The following is a 24,486-nucleotide window of genomic DNA, read 5'->3' as shown; positions in this document are numbered from 1 at the left end:
TTGCTTACATAGTTTTCTGATGGGGCATTTAATAGCTCTTTTCTCTTCCTCATAAGAGAGACCATCTGGTTTGAATATTCATACCAAATGTGGGCTTTACACAGTTCTACCTGTCTTTTTTCTGTACAATTTTTCAGCTACTCACTTGAGTTACATTTTACTAGTATTTATGCAGTAAGTTTAAATGAAGATATTTTTCAGTATGAAGTCAATGAATTGATGCCTAGGCACATAACCACTTGCAAACAATGGACACATACAGTTCCCAGCACTTCCATAAAACAAAGGTGTTTACTTTTCTGTTGATTTTTTTCTGCTTAACTGCATTCAAATGAATCCATTAAAAACGTGACTGCTTCACAGTAAGATGATCTTCAGCAAAAACAAACAACTGCTGTTTCCACTTCTCTTCATGGCCTTTAGAAACTACAGTCATCTGCATCCTGTATTCCAGGCAATTTATATATTATAAGCCTGGCCTTGATTTGTCAAGTTGTTGGTTTAAATGTAGTTCTAACCCTCCTGCTTGGGGATGAAAAAATGTTTTCTTACTTCATTACTTACTTAATGCCCCCTAACCAACCTTTGGACCTTTCAAAGTCTGATCAAAACACCAAAGTGTCATCTCAAACTTCAGCCAGTGTTTCTGCCCATTGCCTTCTGCTGGGAATAATGTACCCACTCTGGTTTTCCATGTCTACAAGTATGCAAAAGTCACTGTGTTGAGAAGGTGGTTGAGTAAACTGAGGGAACTTCCATAAAAGCACACTGCTGCACTATGGCTTTGATCCCTGACTCACCTGAAGAATGAAGACACGTTTTTTGTTTCTTTATGTGTCTAAGACAGGACCTCCACATCAAGTAGCTGGCAAATAATGTAAACATGACTCACATGGATAGGACAGGATTGGAGATCTGGGAGAATACAGATCATGACAAGGAGGACAAGCAGATTGGCCCAACCTGAACGCAAGGTACTTGTCAGGCAGATAGGAGAATCATCAAAGCTGTTTCCATTGCAGCTGATTCTCCAGGACTGCAGACAGTTTTCCAGGGTCTGGACTAAACAATGCAGTAGGCAACTTCTACAGCTCTTTGATAGGTCCTGACTGATTATTTTTCATTTGTTCCCTTTCCTAGCAGCCCATAATAGTGATTCCCTGAAATGGTGCAAGTGTAAAGATCAAAGTCTGGTAAGAGCCTGAAATTGTATCTGTGGAAACTGCTTCCATGTGCTTTCGTGATGACATTTATAAATGCAATGTTTGCAACAATGTAATTTCACCATCTTATAAATATCAATTTAGCATTAAGAGAGGAAGGAAAGAACATCATACAAATGCAAACTTACCACCATTTCTCCTTTGTTTTAATTGAACTAGTCTTGTTCAGATAAGCCTATCTCTTACAAAAACTACAGTTTATAGTTTAAACTGTGAAATTGTGTGCGCGCGTGTGTGTGTTGTAATTATGGTGCCTGCTAACAATTTCATACTGCCACACTGCACATATGGCTTCCAAGCTAGCTTTATCTGAATCTTTGTGAATCTATTCTCCATGCTATTAAACTGAGCACATTCCACATCGTTCAAAAGTAATTACACTTTTGTCTAGAGTGTAGGAGACTGCTCTCCCCAAACAATGAAATTCTCATTATTAGAGCTGGCACAGTAAAGGCACTGGTGTTCACAACACTGTGCATTGTATCATCACAATAACTTATCCTAAGCTTGATGCTCAAAGGTACACTGGAAATTAAAATTTCTCTAAAACCACTGTGAGGGTTTGGTGTTTTTTTTTTTTTTTTTTTTAATATGCATTCTTTAGCTCAGTATAATTAGAGTCCTATTTGACTTTTTAAAAAGCTATATGCATTCAGATTTCCATTCTCCTCGGAAGTTCTGAATAATAGCTAAGTGCTCCAGCCGCTTGTTGTTCTGATCCACTACCATTCATATGCTGACAACTCCAGACCAACAGGTGAAACGCAGGCCAGGATGGATGTGATAAGAGAATTCAAATGAAGCATTAAACAACCTTTTATTTCGGACAAGGGGAGGAAAAGCACAAAGCAATGTGTCGGTAAAGCTCTTTGACCTGTAGTACTGCTTTTCTTAATATTATTCCCAAGTTACACAGGAGTAACTTCATTCACCACAGAAACACAACTTCTTTTACTGTGAAGCAACAAAGCTACTGAACAGTGCACCAAAATATTTCCTATCATTTTAAAGTACTATTGAAAATGAATTCTAAATCCCACTAAAAGGGAAGGACAAATGTGGGCTACCAGTACAGTCACAGTCATCAGTGTGGAACAACTAGAGAGTGGCAAAATTATAGCTTACCCGTTTGACCTTTTGTTCAGTACTTTTTTTTTTTTTTCTTTTTTTTTTTTAAATCCCATCCAGCATTTCATTGATATTCTGTAGTTAAAAAGAATGGTCTGATTTAAACACACCATGCCTGTGGTATACTTCCATCAGTACTTTTAGCCTTGACATTTCTCATTTTCAGAAATTAGCACACAGACAACATTGGTGAGATCAGTGGTCTTGAGAGTTGCAAAAGCAGACAAATAGAACATAAAGGCAGGCAAACAGAAACAAATAAAATAAACCTTTGTAACTTAGATGAGCTAACAACTATTTGTGCTATCCAAATTCTGTAGCCTTAATAGGTTTCTTCAAAAGAGCTATTGACTGATACTGTAATCCTCAAGTGTTTCCCTGCAAAGCTTATGGCTTGCTATGAATGTCCTAAGGGGACTCTCGGATATATTCTAGGTTAAATCATTTGTCTTTTATTTTCTACTGAGCAGTTGCTTTAAGTCTGATACATTATTGTTTCTTTTCTTATCAGGAAAAGAGTTTTCCTACTTACAATAAGTATCTAGTTTCTTCTATCAAGAGAAAGACAGAGATAGAGTTACCCCTGCCTTGGTTGAGGCTGGTAGAGATCTCCAGAGGAGACCTGGCCCAATCCCCCTGTTCAAGCAAGGCCACTGAGAGTCAGCCAGGACCATGTCCAGATGACTTTTGAGTATCTCTAAGGAGGGAGACTCCACAGCCTCCCTGGGAAACCTGTTCCTATGCTCAGTCACCCTCACACAAAAGCATTTCCTGATGTTCACAGGGATCCTCCTGCATTTCAGTTGGTGTCCACTGCACTATCTTTTCTCTGGCTGCACTTCCAATATCCTCAGAAACACCCTGTTCACTTTGATGGGAAGATGGGCTTCGCAGATTTTTGCCAATTTTGATTATGTTTGAAGATGTCTTTATAGGAATTTTGCCCTCCTCTTACAAACATTTATCCAGAATTTTGAGCTGTCTCAAGCTGGTAGTTGTTAAAACTTCGTAAAGTGCAACAGGGTAAATTTTCAAAAGTGTTAAGTCAGGAAGTGTGAAGCTTCTGGAGCTTTATCAATAAAACTGTATCAGACCACACTCTGTGGTGCTGTGTGCAGGCCTGACTGTAGAACAACAGAATGTCAATTCAAACAGTATAAAAATGTCCTCTGCAATGCTAAAAAGTGAATGCCCTTTGGAAATGATTTTTGTCACTGCTAAGCACAGGAATTGAAGTCATCTAAATGTTATCCAGTGATTTCCTTCTGATACCTACATACCACAACAGCAGAGGGTGCGATTATGTACATTTTACTCATTTAGACTGATCCCTTCTTTCTTCCTGGAGACACAGATGCTACATCCTTTCTGATCTACCTGAGTCATGATTTTTACAACACAGTCCTCACTAAAAGATATTGCCAAAGTGTTACATTCATACAGACTGGCAATATTCTTAAATATGTATGAAGACAAAACTAGTCCCTTACAATCCCCCAAACACTGTCTCGGGTAAGCCTGCAGTGCGTCACTGCTACAGCGAGACTATCTACAACACCCCACGATTCAGTATCTTGTACTGCAAAAAGACAGAACACTGTTTTGCCATTAAATACAGCCTTCATATCAGGAAGTTACACTAGATGATCAGCTAAACCTCTTGTTCTTAGAAACTATAAATGAACAAAGAAGCTAGTTAAAATTAGTTGAAGAGCAGTTAAGTGTTTCAGTGAGGTGTAGCTGAAATACTCCTGCTGGGCTCCTTAGAAAACAGTAAGATTTTATTTCATTAGCGTCTGATTCTACACTACTGGTGCCATCACACATTTATCTATTGACTTAAATGTTGTCAGAAACAACTTATCTTCAAAACACTCTCTTAAAATAGGTCAAAGTATAGCAAAGCCCACACATTAGTTACATACCCTAATATTCCACTGGCTGGAACTGTTATATTAATGAATTTCATCTCCATAAAACGTAAGATAAAGGATGAGAAATAAACAAGCTCGGAAAAGATAATGATATTGTCTGCCCATGAGTAATTTCTCCAATGATGTTCTTTCTTCATATAAAGTTGCAATAACACAAACTAAAATTATGTATTCCAAACCACTGTCTGAGCTTAAGCACTAGCCCAAAAAAGGAAGGAAAACTGATCAGGATCAATGAGTTATTCTGTCTAGGAGAGCAGCTTCAGTGAATATCCAGTGACTTGGTCCTATGAGAAATAATAATCCCTAAGGCTTTTTACTTAGGGCTTGTTACATATGCATAATGAGCTGTAAGGGCTTAAATACCACTGTGGAGCTGTTGAAGGCTTTTATGAGAATACACTAGCACCTATTTTGCAATGCCTTTTTAAAAGCCTTCAAATATGCAGGTCTGTTTATTATCTTCACTTCTAGTGAAATTATTAGTGCCCTCGTCAAAGTGGGGGACTAACAAAAAAGTTACAGCCAATTTGTAAATAGGCAAGAGCCATGCAAGCGTGTTCACTACAGAGCTTTGTCGAGGTGCCTCAGTCCTGGGGTTCCAATACCTTTCCTTGCACCTGTCACCCTTTCTAAAAATGTATCAGTATTCTATGTGAAGGGCCCAAACACAAAATAGGGACACTACAATACTAGCAAGGAACATGGCATTGTTTTGTCTTCTTTTAGATACAGCCAGTTCTGGACTTCCCCCGGACTACTACATGTAATGAATTAAGTGCTCAGTGTCATTTGTAGAGAGGAAATTAACAAGTGAAAAAGTAGTACGTTGATTTAATTTCATAAGCACAGTAAACTTTATTGTAGGTATCTGTGATGTGAATTACACTTTAGACAAAAGTTTTTAAATCATCAAAATTTAAAGTTTCTTCTTTTTTACCCTTTATGCAGACTTTCATGCTTTACTGTTGCACAAACTTGGCATTAGGGTGATATTTCAGACACCATGCCAAACGTGACTCTCACTTAGAGTGTTCCAAATCCATTTGCTGTTTGCTGAACACATACACTTCCAATTCACATCACTGCAGCTAACAAATTTTAGCACCCTAAATGCCATCAGGCAAAGGTGAGGAAAAGTCTGCACTGCAAGTGATTTAGCATTTGTAGTGGAGGGTAGAGTCAGCCCAGCTAGGTCAGAGCTTACACATTACTGTGGCGTGTTCTGTACGTGTAGCTGTGCATTGTACACTCCATAAAGTACAAATCTGGATGCCAAACTACTGCAGAGGCAGAATTCAAAGAATGGATGTAAGCACAATAGACCATAAGCAAACCTACCATTGTGTTGTGCTGAGAAGTGGGAGTCCTATGGCCACAGTTCTCTTGCGTCAGCAGAGAAACTGGCTGAAATTCCTCAGAGTGAGGCTTGTTGGGAAAACTCACATGCAAGGGAAGGTGAAAGGCTGGGAGCCCGTCACTCTCCTCTTCTCCCACTTTCTGTCTGCTTGTCACCATGGCTACCTCTCCATCTGCTTCCCCATACGGAGAGGCTGGTCGCTTGGAAGACATCCTGGAAGGAACAAAAGAGGAGAAAATAATGAAACCTCCAAATAAATCCTTAATGCCGTCATTGTGTGGTTAGGGGCCATTGTAACAGAAATGCCTTTTTTGTGCTGGCAGAGAGCAGGAAACCATCCAAATACCACTGCAAAGCATACACAATTGGGAACAATGGCCAAGCAGGTAGCAACAGAACAGTGGCTTGTTTGTTGTGAGAATAATACACTAATATAGCACTCTCTTGTATTCTGGCTTCTTAAACATGAAAATTCACCTAAGACTGCATAATGAAATGCAATTCCTTTAAAAAAACACCCATCTAGTTTTGCATTTGCAAGGGACTCTAAGAAGATAGAACGTCTCCCCATACAAGCTATTGTCAACTTAGCTTTTAAGGAATAATCATCTGCTTGTCATTATCAACCACAACTGATAAAAAAATAAAGTAAAATAAAATACAATACAATAAAAGAACTTGCTAGCAAGCCAAAATGTCTGTGTTTACAAAACTTCACCCATGTGAGCAACTGAGTGTTAAAGTCATGTTGCAAGGATCTTTCCAGGTTTGCAGATCTGGTATAGTTAAGCAATTAAACATTTGGACATTAAGCTTTTTGACAACATAAAGTCAGAGGTGTACTGACTGAATTAAGATCTGCTATCAAATCTATCTATATATCAAATTCTTCCTATCTATGGCCAGATCAGAAAAAAAACCCCACGAAAATGTAATTTACATCTCTAACTATATAATAAAGGATACACAAGGAAGATACATAGAGCACACATTGTAAAAACCACACAGAAATATTGACTTGAAGTTCCACCCTACACTGTGAATTTTTTGATACTGTCTGATAACACCAGTCTGATAGCTCATGTTTATCTTCAACTTTTAGAAAGACTGAAAGAAGCTTAAATCATGGGCAAATTCAGGTGTCATCCAAGCCAAGCACTAGTGAAAATCTTACAGAACACAAAATACTTCCAGCTTGGTCTCCAAAAAAGAGGGGGTACAGTGAAGTGTTAAAATGCAGACAACTTCTGGGACTAATTACAGCAACATTGTTCATGAAAATCAGGGTATGCTCATGGATGGCATAACAGACCCCTGTGCTAAGCAGGGGCATCTGCAAGGAGTGGAATGAGGAGTGAGAACTCCTACAGGCACAGCCCAAAGAAGAAAAGAAAAATAGGGAAATGTTTCACAGGAAAAAAGAGAAGTTATGAACGAGGAAACTGAAGACTATTTGTACGCAAAAGTTAAAAGAAGGGGCTTAAGTAATAATGCTCCTCCTCATAAATCTCGTATTTATGATTCTAATTACCCCATTTTTATTTTCCACTTCACAGTTAAAGGAACTGCATTTCAAAAGCCCAGCAGCCTCTTGAACCGTGTGTGGGGCTGCTGTGAGGTGGAGCATGTCCATACGATTTGGCATATTGAGCACGGAATGGTTCTTAGCAGCAGTCAACTGGGTCTGAAAACAAACTGACTTTAAACAGCCCTTTGTTAGGACTTATTTTGCTTCTAATGATCTCATTTTGAGCCTTGCCTCCTGAGACAAGTTAGATTATATTAAAAAAAGAAAAAAAAGAAAAAAAAGAAAAGAAAAAAACAGAAGAACCAAGAACAAAAACTCAGACAAAAAATCCCTACCAGAACCCATACTCAGCTGCACATTGCCTGTTCTGAACACCACCTATTGCTGGTGCTTAGAGAAGCAATCTGTATTTTCTATTAATGTTTGACTTAGTCCAACAGACTAACACTTCATACATCCTACCTGAATTCTGTCTTCTAGGCTTTCCCACCTACGTGTCTGCAGCAAAGCATATGTACAAAGACAGAGATCACCAGATAGACTCTTACTGGCAGTTTTCTACTAGCCCACTGAATTCAGCATTTTACAGCTATGTTTGACATGACAGATCTCAAGCTTTTCTGCAGAAACCATACAACTCCCTTTTAAAGTTAATGTGAATTATTCATATTCTGCATTGTACTGCATCAAGATAGACATTTGCTATTGATTTTAAGTTTTTTGGTTACTCATTTTAACACTATTTAATAGAAGCCTGGGTTTCTACAAATCTCTCTGAAAACCAGCACTAAGCAGTTGTCTCAATTTTGGCAAACAAAAAGGGAGGGACACAAGATCATTAGCCAATTATTCCACAGTAATTTTCTATACTTTAGAACATTTATATTTGATAAAATGACTGAATATATTGTAAACCATGTACAAAAGTCTCCACTGCAATTCACACTGACAACAAATCATAGAGAGAGGATGCCTTGCTTTGTATTGATGATTTGGATTACATATTATAGACTCAAACTGTGTCAAGAACTCCTACTGCTGTTAACCTAGAATAACACAGATTCTGTCACAAGGAAAGTTTGAATATCACACTGAAATAAAGCTCTTCTTTTAACTTTATATGTGAATACAGAGTTTCAGATCATCATCTTCTGCTTGTCACTTTTCCTAACAGGCATGAAATAATTTTCTGCAGAGAATTTGTATGAACAGACAAGGAAGATAATAGAGGTGTCCACCTCCACGCACTTGCAATAACAGAGATTATTTTGCTTTTGATCTAAAATGAAAACCTATAGGTTGGATTGTAGGCCAAACTAAAGTGATAGTAGAAAAGGTAGAAGAAACTTTTCCCTTTGTCTCTAAAAGATCCAGTTTAAATTACAAGCCATGCGCCCATCACCATCCTAGAAGACTAACAAATTACTAAAATGGCTAAGGCAGCAAAGTTGAGGCTTTAATCATCATTAGTCTTCCAAGGACACTCACAGAACTGAATACACAAACCTGGACAGCTCAGACATCAAACACAACTTGTTTTCAGGCAGCTCTGTCCATAGCCAACCTGAGTCAAAAACAGAAATCAGTTTCACAGAAATTTCTTACTCCTTATGAACATCTGGAAAATTTCCACAAGAAAAGGGAAGATTTAAATAAATAAATGAATAGATCCATATCTACTTTTGGAAACGTCTTCCAAAAGAATAGTAACCGAGACACTGTCAAAGTCTACAGTAGCAAAGGATCAAATCTCTGAGGGGTTGCTGAGTAGAAAAATGATACAAGAAAAAGTCACCTATAAATTTCTTTCATTATTTCTACAGTTTTGTTGGTCCATTTCACAAATTTGAAATGCTCCTACATCATGCATCCTCTAATTCTCTTCTTTTCATATATCTTCATTATCCTACTGATCTAATATCATGTCTTAACAGATTCCATATCTAAGATGCAAGTAGAGTTCCCACCACAAACAATAAGGAGACGGAAACAGGGAAATTCTGAGTAACAACATTATCTGAAACCGAGCTCTTTTAAACAGATCTAGATCTAACGAAGTACTGGAATCATCCCATCTCAACAAAGGACTGCAAACATCCTGGATCTACCCTCAGTGATAACACAACAGTTTACAGCTCACATGACTTCAAGATCTTTTCCTCAAATTTAAACTCAGAAGGGTTTTCAATTACATCACTCTGAAAGAAGATTTACAATGGAAGAGGAAACATCAGCTTATGGATAGGATTAAAAAAAACCCCCAAAACCCTAAGATGTAACTCAGAAAAGCAGCAATACAGCAGAACAGATTTCAAACGTAAAAGGGTGTCACTGCAGATGAAATCTGTTGCAACTTAATTGTTTCAAGAAGAATTGCATTTTGAAATGTCATTAATCATTTCTACTGAATAAAAATAGGTAGGTGGTAATTTTTTAGAGAACCTAAATCTCCAAAGTTCTGATGCACTGGGACACAGGCAGTACCCAGGCCATTCCACAGACACACTGGAATTATGAAATGTATCCCTATATTTATGTATCCCATGTATCAATGGTTCAGATGGAACCAAAGATTTAGTTCTGATGATGAATTCAAATTTGATACTGTTTCCTGTAAAAATATCTGTTTGCAGAAAGGCTTCCTAATATGCAGAAATTGCAGTTCAAAACAAAACAAAACAAAACATGCTTTTTGTTAAATTTTCATTAAATAAATGCTTTTCCTGGTAGCAAGAATGTTTTCTTCAGGGAAGTAAAAATCTCACTGTTCTAACACACTGTTATCCAACAAATATTTTATGTGATTCATATTACAACAGTTTCTCCAAGTATTTTTTTACTGCTCTTCAATTTATAACAGATCCTTTGTGGGGTTAAATTGATACCCTGTGTCTACTGATCTCAGAGATTTTGCATTGACTTCAGCACGGCTTGATTTTCCCACTGGAGCAAGTAAAAGCTTGCATCCACATGAATTGTTTCCTCATGCCATCTACACATATTGGTTCCATCCAAATACTTTCAGGGTACTAAATATGACTATTTTGCTTGTTTGTTTTTTCCCTCGAATTCAGTGTCTCACAAAAGTGATCTTTCCATGATCTTTCCACAGCTATTTTTTTTTATTATTATTACTATTTTTAACAGTACCTCACTTAAGTGTCCCCCACTACATCTCCATTTGTTCACTGGTTTCAGTTCATTTCATACATGATTGTACTCCCAAAATAAATCTGAAGTGGTATTCAGTACTCAAGGAGATAGTGCCCTCTAGCACACAACCTGCATCTTTCCCAATTTGATTGTTCATGCCATAAAATTTCATAAATTTTATGTCATAAAACTCTAATCTTGTTACATTAAGCAAAATACCTCAGAAATATTTCAGATACCTACAAAAGCTTTTGGAGAAGGGGCTTATCCATGTCTTCAAAAGTGACAAACACAGATGTGTCAGGAGAAAAAGATATGAGGCCATAAATCTTAACTTGTTGGAAGTTAATTAAGGGATTCATCAATCATTACACAGCTCACCCCATACACATGCAGGCAAAATCCCGTCAGCCGCCACAACCCACAGCAATCTACAGGTTAAAAACTCCCAAAGTCCCACTGTTCTTACTATTTATAAATGACTTTGTATAATCTAGCATTAAGACCTGTAATTATAAAACAGCATTAAAACAGGCTTGCAAAGTTATGGATAATTATAGTTGGTACACTTTTTAAAGAAATAAAAAGCTTTTCCATTCAAACACAGGCTTTGCCTCTTTGACAGCTCCAAGTCCACAGGATGTAGAAAGATGATTTAAATTTTATGTCAAAATTCTGACTGTGCAAGACTCTTTTTTTCTCTTATCAAGAGAGGCATTGTTGTTTTCTCACCATAACCAGGCGTGACAGCGCCTGACTGGAGTCGCACAGCCAGTTTCTGAATCGGCATGAAAACATTCACCTCTTGAGTTCCTCTGGCAGCTAGAAACCAAGTCTTTCTCATGGATAGACTTTAAATCATATGTCAGCGATGGGAACAGGGTATGAGGACAAGAGGAGCATATCAGCAACAGTGTGGAGGGTCAGCCCACTACCAACAGCACCAGATCTGCTCCTGAACACAGCCTGAGTCCAAATCAAATACTAAGTGCTAAACTGGTCCAAAAACTCCAGTGGGATTCAATCTGCAGGGATATTTACCTCTAATTACAGTACTTGTTGGAAAGCCGCAGTCTGCTTTTCCGCAGGAAATAATTATGATTACAGACAGCAGCACTACTACATGCATCTAATGTATAAGCGTACACACGCACACATATAGATGCATAAACACAAGCTTATCCAAAATGTCAGCAATGCATCTGCCTTATCCCTGACCACATTCAGTGCTAATAAAACAGTTCTTCTTCCCAGGTTTACTGAAACTATGATTCTCCTTACACACAGCCCAGGCAAGAGGTGACAGTTAACACTAACAACGGTTTCCATTCTGTTTTGGCCCCGAAGTAATTAATTATTTATGTACACTGAATAACTAGTACCTTTAAAAAAACCAACTCTATTCATTTTGACAAGATTGCTTGTGTAATAAGGTATTACTCAACATGAGTAAGGGTGGCAAACTCCTACACACTGTCCCACTGGGAGCTGCAAGCCTGACTTGTTTCTACACATACCACTAAAAACAGACTTCATTTGGCAATATCTTTGAGTCATTTACAGCCTGGTTTGGAATTCTTCACTGAAGTAATTCTACAATTAAAAAAAAAAAAAGAAAAAAGAAGCAAAACTCTCTAATCTGCTAATCAGTAAAAACTGTGCATGAAACGTGCTCTCATCTGTCACTCACACTGAGGTGGAATAATCTGTTAATTATTACTTTCTAAGATCATATCAATCAGCCATCTTTTAAAATGCACATATGCTACAAGTAAGTTGTGTTATTCAAAAGCGGTTTTGGTGAACAAGTCAACTTTGTTAACACAAACCAAGATCACTACAGCATAACCTACGTAGTATTTCTGTGCAGTTGTCTATAGAGCTGCCACAAGTAATCCTATGGTTAGGGGCACCCAATAATTTCCATTTCACCCGGCCCACCTTCTCCCTTTGGCTTTCCAGATTTCCTCTCTGTATGGGGTAACTTTAACAATTTTTGATAGTCCTCCAGTTTAGAGGATTCTGAATATAAAATAGGAAGGGAATATGTTATCCTCAGTCCGTTTTAAAGTATAGTGTAATATCAGCAGCCTGGCTAACAAACCTGATATTCCACATACTGTGGAAATTGTTTTTTGAGAAAAGCTACTGCTCCAAATTCCAGCAGTAAATGGTTTCAATTCGACAAGATTTGAAACTCTCAAATAATAAAGTTGCTATATGTGTCCTTCAAGAAAATATTAACAAAACCCTTTTCTAATTAGAAAAATGAAAAAAAAATCCCACCATTTTCTAAAAATTCTATGCCATCAACCAGAATTTTATCATCTTCATTTTCTTGCACTTCCAAGGAATTTTTGCATGAAAAACCACTGTAAAATCAAGTCTAGTAAAAATCTGTTGTCAAAAACAGCTCACGTTGAAAATTACCAACATCTGTTACACAAAGTTTTTCACTGACTTTTTGAAGCAGGTAACTTGGAAAGACTGTGCATGACCAAGTTTTAAGTGAAATACTGTAGCCTGAAACAAACCAGCATTCAACCACCAAAACAGAATTTGGAAGGTAATGAAGGAACTCCTATCTACTATATTCTATTACTGTAATGAATATTACCTAATTCTTTCATAGACCTCACACAGACTTTGGTCTTACTGGTGTGTGTTATGCAGGAACATTTAGCAATTCACCCAGAGACACACATTCAAAATCAGCTGTAGCATGATAACCTGTGTTCTCATAATTTTTGTTTGGTACCTGTCAAGTTCATCAGTCTTTTGTTTTTCACTCATCTGTATATCAAAGAGTCTAAAATCTAATAAGAAGTTTATAAACCTGAAACTACAGGGTAAGATTTTAGTTGCTGAAAAGCATGTTTCTAAGAGATCAAACTTCAAAATCTGTGAGTTTTGAGAACTTCTTAAAATCAGAAGAGGCACGTAGTGATAACGCAGTTATGGCACAGGCAACACACAACTGCGGTGGTGCAGTGTCAAAGACGATAAGCATCTATCAGCACAAACTCTGAAACAGCAGGATGCAGTCATTGTTGATGTTTCAAGTAAACTGAGCCTGATCACTGGCTTCTTTCATGCAAAAGACTCTGCTTGGATGATTTTGAATTAAATCCACAAGCTCATTTATTTTCCAGTGCATCCTCAAATTAACTCTGGCTTCCTTTCCTTCCACCCCCCAACCTTTCAGAAATGTACCTCCCCCCACCCTTCAGCTCCTCATACGTCTTGCTTTTTTATTTTTTATTTATTATACTTTTTATTATTATTTAAAATTTGCCCTCATACTCCACAAAAATAGCAGAGTTTTGCTTTTATTTTCATGTAAAGTTTTAGGAACTGCTCACTGCTAAAAGCACTATCTCAATCACTGTGACCATTAGGTAATCATCACTCTTCTGCTTGCTGAACTACAAAGAGGATCTAGTAAAATAATTAGAGATTTCAGGCCTTGAGATTTCACTGTACAAACTAATACTTGAAAATGGCAGAAAAGTCATCAGCCCTTCTCCAGACTGAGTGGGAGAGCTGCGCTGCACGGGGAATCCATACATCACACACAGAGGTGCACACATAATTCCCACTGACACTGAGTGAAATAAGGCAAGGAGTTGAAACGGCTTTAAAATTATGACAATTATGACTGATTTATTACAAAGAAATTTGAGGAAGCATGGGCTCATTTTGAAAAATTAGTTAATATTAGAACTTTTGCATTTTGGGAGCTTATTCTTGGTCATTCGCAGTATTTGTCTAATCAAGCTGACATATTTTTCTTCAAGCATTGTTAAATGATTAATTACTTTCAATAGAATCAACATTAATAATAAGAGTTCTCTCCCAAAAGATGCACAGATTTTAATCTGAGGAGCCATTATTTTGAGTGAGATCTTGGTAGAATGTGACACAGCTTTTCCCACTCTTCCATCATGCCACTGTCTGATGTGAGTGCCAAACAAACAGCCATTCAGCTTCAAGCCCCCTCTCCTTTCCCCTTTATTGAAATTTAAAACTCAACAAATGGTATTTTAAGTATTTTCTAAGCAACGTTTCCTCTGCAGAGTTTGTGGGTAATCACAAACAAACCAGAAACAAGGAAATTTTTAAAAGTTCCTTTTTTTCCCCACTTCACTCTCGATTTCCCTACTGTTAAGTTCAAAATAATAACTTTACATTGCATGTGTGTTTCCTTTCTATAAATGTGCATATAATTGCACTTATGAAATAATTCTCAAGGTGCTCACCAGTGTTTACACATCTGAATTTGCAGTATCATTCCACCATTATTATATAAACTCCTGCTCCAACCACCACTTGCATGCACATTTTCACTATGTCTACCACTTTGTAAAACAAATGCAAAACCCCATTTTTTTTTTTGCAAAAGAAATGCAAAAAAAAGCACACATAAACACATTCATCCACATGTGTCCTGTATGTTTCCTGGCAAAACTGATCATGCCAGTAAAGTAGATAACCACTGATAGCATGAACTTGCATCACTGAATAATTGGGCCTCTAAATAAGTTTAGTGGGAGCAGAAGTGAGGCCTCAGAGAACCCACATGTGCCTTTAAGAACTGCAGACACAGTGAAATTGGTTTTGCATCTGTGTGTGTGGTGAGGAGGGGTATGAAAAAATATACTTAAAGCACAGCAATGTCTCTAATGGATGTAAATATTTTCTTTCCAACAGGTAAATCCCAGCTGCTCAGAAATTTTTTTTTTTTTTTTTTTTTGGTTCACATTCATGTGCGTGCTCCTCCCTTTTTGGAGGGTTTATACATGACAGGTGCATTCTTGGCCCAGGAACAAGTAATCCTTGAGACCCCAAGAAAGAAAAATCAGACTGAACTTGAAGATTAAATCACAGGGAATAAATACATTATTGCTTTTCCATTATGCTAAACAAACACCACAAAAAAATTTCAAACATTTATAATGTATAAGCAATTTGAGGTAGGATTTTCAAAGCTGAAAAGAGATTGTTCCAAAGCCCAGATGTTGCCTTTCACAAACTAGTGAAAATTGCTGCCTTGGAAAATTACTCTGAAATACCAATAGAGTAAAACAAAAATTGTTTAAATAAAAATAATTTTACTCAGGCGTTCTGATATGCCAAGAGAGAAAATGAACTTTTTTCAAGTGTTCAGTTTTGCATTCATATCTCCTACTTCAGAAGATCCACAGTCGTGCCATCTCTGGCCCAACAAATGAGGGCTAGAACAGGAAATATTTATGGTATGATGTGAGGGCTTCCACCTCGCTAACTGTGCACACTGTACTGTGAAGTCTTCTTCAGTTACCTTGTGACTGTTGTATTCTTTTCCCAGTTTTTATTACACAGAAAAGTGTAAGAATTAAAAATCTACATTAAAAAAATGGGTGGTGCAATCACACATCTATTCACTCATGGTAGTGTTGTACAAGTCCCTTTCACATCTGTAATTTTTTCTTATTTCTGAACATCCATGTTCCATTTCCAACACTACTGGACACTTTTCAGAAATTGCTTGCACATGCTAACACTCTTCCTCATGTAGGTAAATGGATTGACTTCAGCTGCCTGAAAGCTGATTTTTAGTTTTGATTCTAAGATATACCTGTCACATTGCAAGAGAAAAGAACAATCATAGCCAGCTGATAATTACCCAGCTTAACAAACTAACTCTAGACACTGCTGGAGCTGCTAGGTAAGAAAAATACAGCTCGTAGTCAGGTAACACACGTATATCCTTGCACAAATAAATGCATATTGGCATGCAAGGTGAAAACAAATCAACAAATAGGAAAATGGGAGACCATGCTGAACAGAACACCTTAAGAATCATAAACTGCCTCAAATTTTCCTTAAGAAAGGCTGCGGTGGCAGGCACAGAAGCACCATTGCAAAAAGAGGTCTACTTTAAAAAGCCTTGGAAGCTGTGGAGTGGGGTAGAGAGGAGAAAAACCCTGGAAGGAATATCCTTCCCTCCAAGGGAACTAGGAGGATGCCATTCACCCTTCCATAGGTGCTCTGTCTACCTTCACATCTGTAGTTCAGCAGCGGTGCCCGTCCAGCTCCACAAAGCCCCAGCTGTATAAACCAGCGCTGTCAAAGGACACAGCTCAGGGGTGGATAAAACAGGGAGGGGTGTCTAACATGCTGACCACTGACTGAGCTTGCAAGGATAAAGAAGCCTTGATGGAGAGAAGTAATCATCCATTGTGTTTGTTTATTTTACCTCCTCCACCACATACTGGAACCTTTTTTGTTTTTTCCATTACCAAAACCATCCCCCACTGAGAGACCTTTGTGATCTAAAAGGGGCAGAGCCCCTCTTTCTTAACAGTGGCAAATTTATGTAAGAAGATTCATTCAAACACATCTTCAAATAAACATTTGCCTCTTCCCCTACCTCACACTCTCCACACACTGCTTTCAAACACACTTAAAAATCACCATTAAAATGCTCTTGCCTACAACTGCTTTTACTAAGACATACTAAAACAATTTAGCAGTCTAAGGCACATATTGCCATGGAAGTCCAACTTCAGATGAGAGCGACAGTCCTCTGAAAAAAATAAATATATATTACAGTAAAGTAAACCTGGCTGCTATTGCCATAACAAGTGGTATAATAGCTTTCTTGAAAAGACTATTTCTTTCAAAAACCCTCTCCCTGCTGGAGATACACTTAATTATATTATAAGTGAACCATGGCATACCTGCTGCAACCAAAGTAATTGACTGGGAATAAGTAGAGTCACAATAAACTAAGCCATGGAGAAAAATCATGGATTCATTAGCCCCATATATTAACAAACACCTCTGTACCACCAGCTAATGATAAGTTACATTTTCAAGGTTAACACCCTCAACTGGATATAAAACACAACAGGAAAGGTCCACTATCCCATTTTTTACTTTAAAACAGTAGTAAATAGATTTTGATTTGGGGAAGTGGTCACCTGGCAAGCTCTAGAGCCATTTGAATGAAAACTAGGAGAAAGGATTGACTAAAATACATCAGAGAAATTTATTTCTTAAGTATAGCAATGGCCTTTGGCATTGATGATTGCCAAAGAAGCACAAACACTGAAACTATGACCCAATTGGTTACTCTTGAATGCCCTCTCTGCCTCAGGATGGACAATGAAACCAGGACTCAACATTAAGAATTCAGAAGACAGCAACTTCCCATGTGATCCCACGATTTATTGAATCTTTCTGGCTCCCAGTTTTTCTATTTTTACATAAGAGATAAGAAAGTTTAACTGTCTTTATAAAATGCTCTGCAAGCTCACATTTTCCTTTTTTAAAAGGAAACATTCTATTGGTGATTGCTGTTTGCATTACTTACTTGTATCATTAATTTACCCAGTGGGTTTGTGTGTACTGACACTTAAGTGATGACAAAAATTAAGTTCTCTCATCAGCTACTGCATTTTGCAACTGCAAAACTAAGTTTTACAGAATCACAGACTATTCTAAATTGGAATGGACCCACAAGGTTCATTGAGTCCAACTCTTCAGGAAGTTCCTACATGGAGTCCTGCCAACAGACTGTAATAATGTTGGTTTTTTTTCTTTTACCTAATGACTGTATTTACATAATAATCTATTCAACCCTCTTTTCTGGGCAGTGATAATTAAAACAAAACAACCCAACAAAAAAAACCCCAAAATCTAAATAAACAGCATTTAGCAGGAGAATGTCACTGAATCCTTTTCACTACTGTCCAGTTTCACTGGCTGGCCTTTCTAGCAGTCTGTAAACCCCTCCTTTGTAAAAGAGCTCATCAGATGTGCAAAGATTTTTACCTTTCTCCTCTATCCTCTCTCATCCTCCATCTCCATCCTTGCTTTAGAGGGGATGATCACAAGGTGCAGCTGTCACCAGGCCTTTACAATCCTAGCCCCTGACTTCCCTCTACCTCCTTCCCGCCCCACATTATAGATACAAAGCACAAGCCAGATTTTAAAGATATTAGAAGTGCCAAAAACATAGAATTTGCCTTGCTGTTAAGAGAATTTCAAATATGCTTCAAATATTAAGATACCTATAGACTTCTGAAAATCTGACTGGGAGCCCATCAATGTCTCCAAGAACCTTCATAACTCTATAAAACTCATCTTACTCCTCTTCTTTTTTGTACACAATTTATTAGCAAACATTCCATACTTGCACTACCCTTTTCATCATCCTTAAAAGCACTTACAAATACTAATTACTCTTCACATATCCCTTCTCCTGTGAAGTAAACAAAGATTATTATGCCCTCTGAAGTAAATACATATTACTAACTCCTTTTTGCAGTCTGAGGAAATACAGAAGGGGATTTTAAGTGGTCTGCACACCCCAAAGTAAAGAGGAGCTATTGAAGCACGGACTAAGATATAGAAGTTCTCCATCCCATGCTCAGACTATGACAGTCTAAATCTCACCCCTCTATTTGCAAATGATACTCTTAGCCCAATTGTTCCTGTCTGCTGGCTGATGATCAAATATTTAATGCATGCCATAAAATGAAAATATGAACTCTATAGCAGTGCCTCTTATTTGTCATGCCCCATTACTTAGGGTGGTAACATGTGCTCACATGACGATTTTCAATTTTATTATAGTCTCTATTTGCTCACTCACTTAAGATGTTTAAAGAAGAGTTGTATGGATTATCAGACAGTCTGAAAAGTTCAGTTCAGAGCTCTTCAAACATATTCATTTTCATCTTATTAGCACAAGTAAAGTAAAAGCCTTAGACAGGTAATTTACCATCCAGTTTATCCAAAGGGACTTCTAAAGAAAAAGTCAACCTTTGTAAATTGTTGGTGATAATCTCCAAATTGATCATTAATTATCAGCTGCTACTAAGCGTTTCTTCCATCAGCAGCACTGTGAAAATAATGCATTTCTCAGAAAATCTACCACTGTTGTCACTGCCACCTGTGTAATCAGCCCTTATTAAACCCAGCAAAGTTCCAGGGCAGGCAGCTGCCTTGCTAAGCAAATTCTGTCCAGCCACTGCATTTTCCAGGCAACTTAAAAATTAGTTACCCACCAAAAAGAAAGCATTTGTTGTTAATATTATATTTTACATTCTCTACCTTCCCATGTATAGTAGCAGCTACAATTAATTTAAACCCATTCAACTCTGCTTAATAAAGAACACATTGTTTTGTACTGCCAAACTCAAGCTGACATACACAAACTTCATCCTTCCCTTTGCAGTTTTATGGTTTTCTTCTACTGCAAGTCAATGCTTACAATCAAACAGTAAACATTTAAAAAAATCATTCCAGACTTTTTGTTTGTGAAACTGAACTCAGGAAGAGACCAAATGTTTACCACCTCAGGTCCACGTCACACAGAATCAGAGCAGGACCTTTTTGTACAAGAGTTTGCATGTCAAAATCCAATTCAGCCTGATGCAAATATTCTGACAACTGTTCTCCAGAATTGCTGAGTATATACACTAAACACAGTTTTCAGAATTTTGGGAAATACTGTGACCAGTGTACAACATCTGACATTCTCACAGCTCCTACTTTAATCCCCTTTAATGGATAGTCACAGCTAACTTTACTGCAGCAACCATGGATGTCACAGACCTCTCACCTTAAGTGGGATCAAACACACCTGACAACCACACTTTAAAAACAACCAGGATCCCAAAGAGGACTGCAATAAACTGCAAGTCTGACAACCATTTAATCGTGTATTGTCATATCACAGTTAAAAGGAAGCAAAGAATTAATATTAGAGGGAAGATATAGGCAGGTAATGAAATTTTTTAGAAATACAGTATCTGCAAATAATATCCAGAAAAGGCTGTACGATTACAAAGCCCATCAGTGTATTTTAGCTTGAAAATGGTCTACAGGTAAAAATACCCTAAAAGAGGTGAAATGCCACCACCATGGTTGTATGTATAACACAGCAGCAGCTGAAGCCTTTTACACTTGAGAATGGCAGTTCCAGCAGCACTGCAATATATTTCTCTGGTTTTGTAAAAATTGAAATGAAGGCTTTAATAATTCTGTATCTGTGCAACCACAACATCTTGGAAACACACACACACACACACACACAGAGTAAAAGAATTTTGTTCACATTTAAAAGGACTGACTGCTCACTGGGTTCATGACCTCTGTCCATTGGCAACAACTCCACACTGAGTCCTGATAATTCCAAAGGCAATGGGATTACAGTCATAAAGACAGAAAAACGCAACAGTACCACAGCTGGAAGAAGAACCATCCCTCAAAGACAGTTTTGCTCAGATACTCTAAAATTCAAGTAATTTAGATGTACAGTTGCAGCACAGGAGCTTTTAAATAATATATATAAGATTCTAGTTCAAATGGCAGGAAGCCTGAAATGGAATAGAATCTTACAGAGAGATGAGACACAAATCTGGTAAAAAAGAAGGGAATAGACTTGCATTTTTATCAGTGAGATGGTGCCAGTGAATGGGCTGCTGCTCTTGCAGGAGCTTGAGCTATAAATACTTTAATCTTGAGCAAAGAAAACAAGGAAATCCATCCAAACCATTAAGGTGTGCTTCTGCTCTGGACAGGGGGAACGTCAAATGGCACCACCTCACTAAGCAGTCCTGAGCACTGGATACACTGAGAGTCATGTGAGTCAGAGAACTGCCTGATTGACATATCCTGGGCTAAACTTGTAGGACTGAAAATAAAAAAAACAAACCCACACTCACAAGTGCAAGTAAAACACAGTTTAAGGAGAGAAAATAAATCCTGTGATGTGATTTATAGATAATTCTTTTCAGGAGAACTACACCAAGACTCTCAATGTATGCTTAATGTTGGAAACAAGATTTGTCATCAGTAAACAATTTAATAACCCAGTTACATGAGCAGTAACAATTCCTGGGCTGGTAATGAACAATATGATATCAAAGTTGTCATCTCTTAAACAGAATCTTGGTTGATTTTCTGTACATGAGTAGTCCTGATTAATTCAATTGTGCCCTCATCATGTTTAGTGTCTGTCTAGATACAGGAGAAGAGAGTCTTGCAAAGGTCTCTCTGAGGATTGAGTGAGCTTTGAAATTCTAACTTGGGCCACGCTATATGAAACAGAATCCAGCTTACTTGCCAGGAAGCAATAAAAGAGAATTCGGTGAGCCTGCTCATGTGAATACATCTCAGCAGAATCAGGGCCCACTCGAGCCACTAGGGAGGAGAAACTTAAATAAAGCATTTCAGTATAACCATTCTTTCAGCAGTTCGTAGTCTGTATTAGTAGCTAACATCTGAGGAAAGGAAAGGTTTGCTGCTTGGCAATAGTGTGGTGTTAATGTAACACAATCTGTTAAATGAAAAAGAAAATTAATTCCAATTTGGTGTCTTCACATTTCACACTCCAGAGACTCTCATGGACTGAATGAAAGACAAGAAGAGGAAGAGAAAATTTAGTGATTTTTTCAAAAATGAATTGTCTACTTCTTTGCATTTCACCTAATTAAGTCAAGAGGCAATCTGAGGGAAAAATAAGAAAGGTTTCTTATTTTTCTAGGTATTTCTCACCATGTGGCATAAGAAATGTCTGCCTCTGTCCATCTTTCACTGCCTACTCCCCCTCTTCCCCTTGTCCTCTCCAGAATTCAACTGTTTAGCTTTACTTCATCCTCACAGCAAGGAATGGATTAAGCAGAATTACTTACTGCTATGCCAATTAGGGATGAATTAATTACAATTTTGCCTCCTGTCCCTCTAAGGTTGCAAGTTTGTATTCCAAGCCCAACCTGAATGTAGTGAAGAGCTGCAAACATTCAAGAGTCTGCAGAAACCAACTTTTCCTCCTGCCCTATTCAAGCCTCTCGCCGCACTGGGGTGACATAATGTGAGTTCTTCCCTCCAGACAAAAGCACTGCTTAGCTGTTGTACTCCTTGGTGCTCCAATTCCCAGGACTGTAAAGGGGGGCGGTAATGATACCTATTTTTCAGCAGCATTGTGCAAGTTAATCCCTTAATATTTGTAAAGCACCTTGAGGCCGAAGCACACAGGGCACAACAGAAGCACAAAGCGTTACCATCCCCATAATAAACTGGGGCATGTTCCAGTTACACTGTTCGTAGCGAAGTCTCCCTGGACGTCCATTTGGGACGCTTTTGGTTTCTGGAGTTACAGGCATGCACTGTCCAAACCAAAGAACTGGAAAGCTACACAAGACCTTTTTTCCTCAGCAGCCCATTTTTGCCTTATTTATTTTTTTCTGAAGAAATACTTCGCCATACCACCCACCACCCACATTCACTTCCAGGCTAATTATACTTTGAAAGACAACCAGCATAAAGATGATTATAGCTTACAGAGTCAAGGGAAGGCCTAGTCAAATAAACAGGATAATTTCCCTTGGTCTCTCACTTTTTTCCAGTTGGTGATGAATCTCAAAACCTGTACAGCCATACACCTTAAAAAGACTAAAACAATCTTTGTTTCCCTTTTTTCCTTCTTTTTTGCTACCCCTATATACTTCCAGCAGCACCCTCCCCAACCTATAAATTGCCAACCAAACCTTCCTCTTCACCCTGGTTACAAAACAAAATGAAGCAATTCTGAATGACCCACTGCCATGACTTAAAAAAACCCAAAAGAATTAAAAACAATCCAAGAACAAGAGCCAAGGGCCCAGTATCTTGTCACCATCCATTTCAAATGCAAAAAATGGGACAGAAAGCAGGTAGCTGTATCTCTCATGCAAGGGCACCCATGTAAGCCGTCCCATCCCATCCCCATTTCCCTCCTGTGTCATTCCCTCTTCCGTTCCCTTTTCACTCTGCAACAAGACCATGGATGTTCTAAGGCCAAGCATTTCATAGCTCAAGGCCAGGTTGGATGGGGCCCTGAGCAACCAGATCAAGCAGGTGGCATCCCTGTCTTTCAAAGTGGGGTTGGAACGAGATGATCTTTTAGGTCCCTTTCAACCCAAACCATTCTATGATTCTGTGACAGTGAGGCCAAATGACCTCAGAGTTAAAAGCTCCTTCTAACTTTAGCACCTTCTGAAGCACTGGAGAAGGATGCCTAAACCTGCAAAGATCTCAGCATTTCCAGCTGCCACTGATTCTAACAGAAACTCTGGGCATTTAATTTTGAGCTTTACAACATCAGGAAAAGAACTTACTAATCTCTCCTTTTTCATTAATCTGTGGTGAGTTTCTACAAATCCACACCTTGTAAGTCTAACCGTTCTGCTTTGCTAGTCTGGTATTACCTATCGCATTATAAAAGAACATTCCTGTACAAACAGAACATGAACCCAAATATCACTTTCTTCACAGAATAAATTTCATGCTGCACATTTGGTCAAATCCCTACACAAAGTAGAAAAGGAGGCACCCAGAAAAAGTACCCCACTGACTTGATTATAACATATTTAGACATTTTCTTTTATATAATTGTTCTGAGATTGTGGTTTTTCTAACACACCATAAAGTGCCACTATTTACCTAAAGGAAAATATTTTAGTTCAGTTCTCTGCCGTTATTTATTCTAGTCCATTTTTTCACATCTATATAGCTTATATCATTATTGACACAGCTATATGAGTAATAACATGTATCATGCCTCTTTCTGTACACAACTCATATAAAGAAAAATAGGGTAGTTCAGCCAAATGACTAATTATCAAGGGTATATTTTCAAAAAACAGAAATCAATTGCACATCACAGTCACTGGCTGTGGTCATTCATTACATCTCTGCTGTAGATCCTGCTCTGCTTTATAGGAGACATGTCATTACCAAGAGGCAGTAAAAAAATACTGTAGAAGTTTCAGCTCTCTGAATGATAAATATGTTAGTCTTTTGCAATGTACAATAAAAAGATGAAAAAAATCACACAAAATAAAGGAAGATGGAGCAAACCACAGTGCTGATTTGCTGGTTCAGTGACATACTGTTCTAATGCACCTCTTTTGGCACCTACTCCTCATACAAACAGATGACACTTATCTGAAGCACCTATGGTGCTCTCATGCAGACCATTCCTAACTAAACATTTAGAGATTCTGGCTTGATTAGCTGAACACGATGGAAGACACCACATACAGATGAAGCGGAGTTTTAGAACTGAAATACCCACACACCTAGCAGGCATATAAAATTGTTAAAGTAGGAAACAAGTAGTTTTAT

General features: G+C 37.9%; 1 protein-coding gene across 19 annotated transcripts in view; it reads right to left on the bottom strand.

Moving 5' to 3' along the window:
• Positions 1 to 24,486, bottom strand: part of SOX5 (SRY-box transcription factor 5) — a 609,605-nt gene that overhangs the window by 239,882 nt on the left and 345,237 nt on the right. For 17 of the 19 annotated variants that reach the window (XM_048300783.1, XM_048300780.1, XM_048300784.1 and 14 more), the window contains one exon: positions 5,627 to 5,858. In XM_048300783.1, the coding sequence (XP_048156740.1) occupies positions 5,627 to 5,857 (231 nt within the window). In that variant the 5' untranslated portion in view covers position 5,858. The remainder of the gene's footprint in view (positions 1 to 5,626; positions 5,859 to 24,486) is intronic. The other 2 variants (XM_048300789.1, XM_048300793.1) reach the window with 1 other exon arrangement.

This window comes from Corvus hawaiiensis, chromosome 4 (assembly GCF_020740725.1).
Source record: "Corvus hawaiiensis isolate bCorHaw1 chromosome 4, bCorHaw1.pri.cur, whole genome shotgun sequence".
NCBI lineage: Eukaryota > Metazoa > Chordata > Aves > Passeriformes > Corvidae > Corvus > Corvus hawaiiensis.
This window is presented reverse-complemented; position numbering and strand designations above follow the sequence as displayed.